Genomic DNA, 6,599 nt, shown 5'->3' on the forward strand with positions numbered 1-6,599 from the left:
TGCTGCCTTGGCAGGAACTAACGGGGATCCGTAATAAACCCCAGGAAGAGTAGCTGCTGCCTTGGCAGGAACTAACGGGGATCCATAATAAACCCCAGGAAGAGTAGCTGCTGCCTTGGCAGGAACTAACGGGGATCCATAATAAACCCCAGGAAGAGTAGCTGCTGCCTTGGCAGGAACTAACGGGGATCCATAATAAACCCCAGGAAGAGTAGCTGCTGCCTTGGCAGGAACTAACGGGGATCCATAATAAACCCCAGGAAGAGTAGCTGCTGCCTTGGCAGGAACTAACGGGGATCCATAATAAACCCCCAGGAAGAGTAGCTGCTGCCTTGGCAGGAACTAACGGGGATCCATAATAAACCCCAGGAAGAGTAGCTGCTGCCTTGGCAGGAACTAACGGGGATCCATAATAAACCCCAGGAAGAGTAGCTGCTGCCTTGGCAGGAACTAACGGGGATCCATAATAAACCCCAGGAAGAGTAGCTGCTGCCTTGGCAGGAACTAACGGGGATCCATAATAAACCCCAGGAAGAGTAGCTGCTGCCTTGGCAGGAACTAACGGGGATCCATAATAAACCCCAGGAAGAGTAGCTGCTGCCTTGGCAGGAACTAACGGGGATCCATAATAAACCCCAGGAAGAGTAGCTGCTGCCTTGGCAGGAACTAACGGGGATCCATAATAAACCCCAGGAAGAGTAGCTGCTGCCTTGGCAGGAACTAACGGGGATCCATAATAAACCCCAGGAAGAGTAGCTGCTGCCTTGGCAGGAACTAACGGGGATCCATAATAAACCCCAGGAAGAGTAGCTGCTGCCTTGGCAGGAACTAACGGGGATCCATAATAAACCCCAGGAAGAGTAGCTGCTGCCTTGGCAGGAACTAACGGGGATCCATAATAAACCCCAGGAAGAGTAGCTGCTGCCTTGGCAGGAACTAACGGGGATCCATAATAAACCCCAGGAAGAGTAGCTGCTGCCTTGGCAGGAACTAACGGGGATCCATAATAAACCCCCAGGAAGAGTAGCTGCTGCCTTGGCAGGAACTAACGGGGATCCATAATAAACCCCAGGAAGAGTAGCTGCTGCCTTGGCAGGAACTAACGGGGATCCATAATAAACCCCAGGAAGAGTAGCTGCTGCCTTGGCAGGAACTAATAGAGATCCATAATAAATACACATTACACATATTGTAATTCCCTTAGCGGGTATAAATCCACTTCCTTTACTGTAGTTCAATCACCAAAAGAGATGTTTTCATACTCAAGGTGTGATGTCATAGCTAACACCCCATTCTTCCTGCCACCATCTTAGATATTTACCAGAGTTGTTGGAGAATGTGGTCGCATAACAACGCTGAGGGAGATTTAACTGTATTTCTTGTTACCAAAACATTGCATCTGCGCTGTTCTTCCAGTATAATGTGTTTTTGTGACATTTTCCGGGTTGTACATTGTTCAAAGTAGTCCTTGTGCATAGAGTTGTATGTTACACTTTTTGTTCGGCAGACATTTTAAAGTGAAAGATCTGAGTCAAAGCGTAATTCCGTTCCCATGGAAATGCCCTTTACAAAGGCTGTAAAAACAGACATCCTGCCCACAGAACTTTATTTTACCTTTATTTAACTAGACAAGTCAGTTCAATGACGGCCTACCGGGGAACAGTGGGTTAACTGCCTTGTTCAGGGGCAGAATGACAGATTTTTACCTTGTCAGCTCGGGGATTCGATCTAGCAACCTTTCGGTTACTGACCCAACGCTCTAACCACTAGGCTACCTGCCGCCTCAGATTCTCAAGAATGATCTCTGAAAATGATGCCAAGGCTTTACAAGTATATTTCAACCCACACGGGGGAATAATGTACTGTAAGTAATTAGAATACAGGACAAGGGCCCGTATTCAGAAAGCCTCTAGGATCAGATCCCGTGTCCTTATTCACTATGATCAGCTGCTACTCTGAGACCGATCTAAACGTTAGATCTAAACGGTGACCTACTTTAGTGTGTAGCAGGCCTGCCTGTATCAAGCCATGACATGACATGACCAAACAGCTTCTTGGGCCAAGTGTTGCTGAAAGTCTTCCAGCTTCCTCAGAGAAACAAGCTGTCGAGAGAGCATGCATCCCAAATGGCACCCTATTCCCTATCTAGTGCACCCTATTCCCTATCTAGTGCACCCTATTCCCTATCTAGTGCACCCTATTCCCTATCTAGTGCACCCTATTCCCTATCTAGTACACCCTATAGTGAAGTACTTTTCACCAAAGCCTACAGGGCACTGGTCAAGCTCAGGTCAAAAGTAGCACACTGTGTAGGGAATAGTTAGTGTGGCATCTGGGACGCCGACAGTGTTCAAGAGATTTCTGCTACATCATTCTGTTTGTTTCAATGTTTAGATTCAGCTCAGCCATTGGACTAGGTCTATATTACTGTTCTGTCATTGGACTAGGTCTATATTACTGTTCTGTCATTGGACTAGGTCTATATTACTATTCTGTCATTGGACTAGGTCTATATTACTGTTCTGTCATTGGACTAGGTCTATATTACTGTTCTGTCATTGGACTAGGTCTATATTACTGTTCTGTCATTGGACTAGGTCTATATTACTGTTCTGTCATTGGACTAGGTCTATATTACCGTTCTGTCATTGGACTAGGTCTATATTACCATTCTGTCATTGGACTAGGTCTATATTACTGTTCTGTCATTGGACTAGGTTTATATTACTGTTCTGTCATTGGACTAGGTCTATATTACTGTTCTGTCATTGGACTAGGTCTATATTACTGTTCTGTCATTGGACTAGGTCTATATTACTGTTCTGTCATTGGACTAGGTCTATATTACTGTTGGACTAGGTCTATATTACTGTTCTGTCGTTGGACTAGGTCTATATTACTGTTCTGTCATTGGACTAGGTCTATATTACTGTTCTGTCATTGGACTAGGTCTATATTACTGTTCTGTCATTGGACTAGGTCTATATTACTGTTCTGTCATTGGACTAGGTCTATATTACTGTTCTGTCATTGGACTAGGTCTATATTACTGTTGGACTAGGTCTATATTACTGTTCTGTCATTGGACTAGGTCTATATCACTGTTCTGTCATTGGACTAGGTCTATATTACTGTTCTGTCATTGGACTAGGTCTATATTACTGTTCTGTCATTGGACTAGGTCTATATTACTGTTGGACTAGGTCTATATTACTGTTCTGTCATTGGACTAGGTCTATATCACTGTTCTGTCATTGGACTAGGTCTATATTACTGTTGGACTAGGTCTATATTACTGTTCTGTCATTGGACTAGGTCTATGATACAGTAAGGTGGCTCAAGAAAGAAATCAGAAAATGTATTTTCTATGTTCTCCCTTGACGCAAACACCACAAATTGTGTCCAGATTGCTTTGTGCAATACTGTCTGTCTTGTCCCTCCAGTGGGCTACCAGCATGAGCCTGGTCGAACTAGGCAGCCATCACTTTCACCCCCAGGATAGACTACCCTAAATAACATCTGATTTTCTCTTCAGAAGATGTTTTCATGTTTGGCATGACAACAACCACAAGAGGTAAAGAATAGCCAAGTCATATGGTCATTGTCATGCCAACCATATGGTCGTTGTCATGCCAACCAAACATGAAAACATGTTATTACTTGCTAGCCACAGGTGACCATTTCCAGATGTGGACATCGTCCTTGGCACTTTATAACAGGTCCGAAAAGGAGATGAGGGCATCCAAAACATTTTAAAAAATCCATTGGGTGGCACTTACAAAAGCAGACTGATTTTTAATATGTCAGATTTATAAGCACCACCAATATAGTTTCATTGCTATGCTATGGATGTCAGTCCATCAATCACTGCTGTTGGCATTAGGGGGGGAACTCATCGGTCCTTGTCCAAGGTTAGTGTCTCCCTCAGCCTGGTCTCATACACTAGACGTAACACGGTAAACGAAAAATCCCGGATTGAACGCTGGTACAATTACCTAAGACAGAAAGGTTATTTAATAAGGCTAAAACAAAAGGAGGGTGGTAAGTTGGGTGTAAGGGGTGGCCGTAAAACGCTTACATCTAGGACGCTCGTTCGAATCTCATCGTGGATAACTTTTGCATTTTAGCTAATTTACAACTACTTAGCATGTTAGCTAAACCTTTCCCTAACTCTTAACCCTAACCCCTACCCTAACTAATATTAGCCACCTACCTAACATTAGCCACGACACATTGGCATACTTAACACAGAATACTTATTGTAAATTCATAAAATAATGCATGAATTGCAATTTGTAACATATCCTACGAATTGTAATGTTACATCATACGAATTACAATTCGTAACATACCATACGAAATGGATGAAGGACATCCACAAATGAATATCATACCAAACGTAATATATCATACTAAATTAGCCACAACCGATTTAGTTTAGTGTTACGTCTACCCCGTGAGTCCAGGTTGTCTCCATATAGAGAACTAGCACTGCCTAAACTTTGGCAGATAGAGTACTGCAGTGGTTAGCTAAACTATCCATCTCTGGAAGAAACGTTTTGAGATAGTCAATGTCGAAAATAGTCACATTCCCATAGTAGCTACATGACAGTCATTGCAATGGGTTGGTTTTTCTTAGGGGATAATACTGACCCCACTGCAGCTCAGCAGCTGTATTACTACAACGTAGCCATCATCAGCTCAAACTGTCTGCTTGCCTTTGGCACTAACTAGTCTCACAAAGTGTTGATGCAGCGGTCGCATAAAGAAGAAGGGCTTACCTCGGGATGCAACTCGGGGAAGATCCATCTATTTCCCATGTGGCGAACAGGTTCATAGGAACGGGTCTGTTTGGACCTCCTCCACCACCGAGATTCATCCTGCCACTTCGCTCCGCCATGGTTCGTTATGAGGCTGGCTAAACGTCCACACGAGCCGAGGCGCTACAAAAAAAAATGATAGCTATCTGAATAAAATATGTCTTTGTTTTAATGTGCGTTATTAGCAAGTTGAATGAATTATTCATGCGGTTAAGTTGGTACAACGGGGGGAGTCGACGCAGAGGTTTGTTCCATACGAACGACTCCTCCTGTCTCCTCGCTCGTTTCCATGGAGGACTCGTGTGCACTGGCTCGCTAAGACCTGCAGTACCATGCCCACACTGCCACCCCCAGGAAATAACGTCATTGCTGGCAATGCCATGGACACATTCTCGTTCAGTTTGGGTACAAGCTGGCTCAGTTGCATGTATACAATGTCCTTGTACTGCGCGCTCTGTCCAACCTACATGCAAAACATATGTCAAGAAAAATGTATAATTTAATGTGCAGAGCCTTCAGAAAGTATTCACACCCATTGACTTTTTCCACATTTTGTTGTGTTGAGATTTTTATTTTTTTTTAAATCACCCATCTACACACAATACCCCATTCTGTCAAAGTGGAAATATATTGTTCAACATTTTTGCAAAAAATGTCAAGTTTAAATGTCTTGAGTCAATAGGTGTTCAACACCTTTGTTGTGTCAAGCCTAAACAAGTTCAGGAGTAAAAAAGGTACTTGACAAGTCACATAAGTCGCATGGACTCACTCTGCGTGCAATAAATAGTGTTTAACATGATTTTTGAATGACTACCTCATCTCTGTAACCCCACACATACAATTATCTGTAAGATCCAGATCTCAGTCCAGCATTGAATTTCAAACACAGATTCAACCACAAAGACCAGGGAGGTTTTCCAATGCCTTGCAAAGAAGGGCACCTACTGGTAGATGGGTGAAAAAATTAAAAGCAGACATCGAATATGGTGAAGTTATTCATTATAATTTGGATGATGTTCTCAACCCTGCACCTTAGAGGCTGCTGCTCTATGGACATAGACATGGAATCACTGGCCACTTTAATAATGTTTACATACTGCTTTACTCATCTCATATGTATATATTGTATTCTAGTTAATGTCACTCCGACATTGCTCGTCCTAATATTTATTTCTTAATTCCATTATTTTACTTGAGATGTGTGTATTGTTGTGAATTGTTAGATACTGTTGGAACTAGGAACACAAGAATTTAGCTACACACGCATTAACATTTGCTAAATATATATATTTTAATATTTATATATTTTAACATTTGCTAAATATATATATATATATATATATTTTAATATTTGCTAAATATATATATATATTTTAATTTTTAGATATTTTAACATTTGCTAAATATATATATATATATTTTAATATTTATATATTTTAACATTTGCTAAATATATATATATATATTTTAATATTTATATATTTTAACATTTGCTAAATATATATAAATATATTTTAATATTTATATATTTTAACATTTGCTAAATATATATATATATATATTTTAATATTTATATATTTTAACATTTGCTAAATATATATATATATTTTAATATTTATATATTTTAACATTTGCTAAATATATATATTTTAATATTTAGATATTTTAACATTTGCTAAATATATATATATATATATTTTAATATTTATATATTTTAACATTTGCTAAATATATATATATATATATATTTTAATATTTATATATTTTAACATTTGCTAA

The 6,599-nt window shown here is 40.1% G+C and overlaps 1 protein-coding gene across 4 annotated transcripts in view; it reads right to left on the minus strand.

The window, feature by feature from the left end:
- LOC115161888 (phosphofurin acidic cluster sorting protein 2) overlaps positions 1-5,250 on the minus strand; it is a 133,073-nt gene extending 127,823 nt beyond the window's left edge. Inside the window, exon 1 of one of the 4 annotated variants that reach the window (XR_003869448.1) lies at positions 4,782-5,250. Coding sequence is in view for 3 of the 4 variants with exons in the window: in XM_029712697.1 (XP_029568557.1) it covers positions 4,782-4,900 (119 nt within the window). In the remaining variant the exon portion in view is untranslated. The remainder of the gene's footprint in view (positions 1-4,781) is intronic. The other 3 variants (XM_029712697.1, XM_029712696.1, XM_029712695.1) reach the window with 3 other exon arrangements.
- Positions 5,251-6,599: the final 1,349 nt, after the last annotated feature.

Source organism: Salmo trutta, chromosome 25 (assembly GCF_901001165.1).
Source record: "Salmo trutta chromosome 25, fSalTru1.1, whole genome shotgun sequence".
Taxonomy (NCBI): Eukaryota; Metazoa; Chordata; class Actinopteri; order Salmoniformes; family Salmonidae; genus Salmo; species Salmo trutta.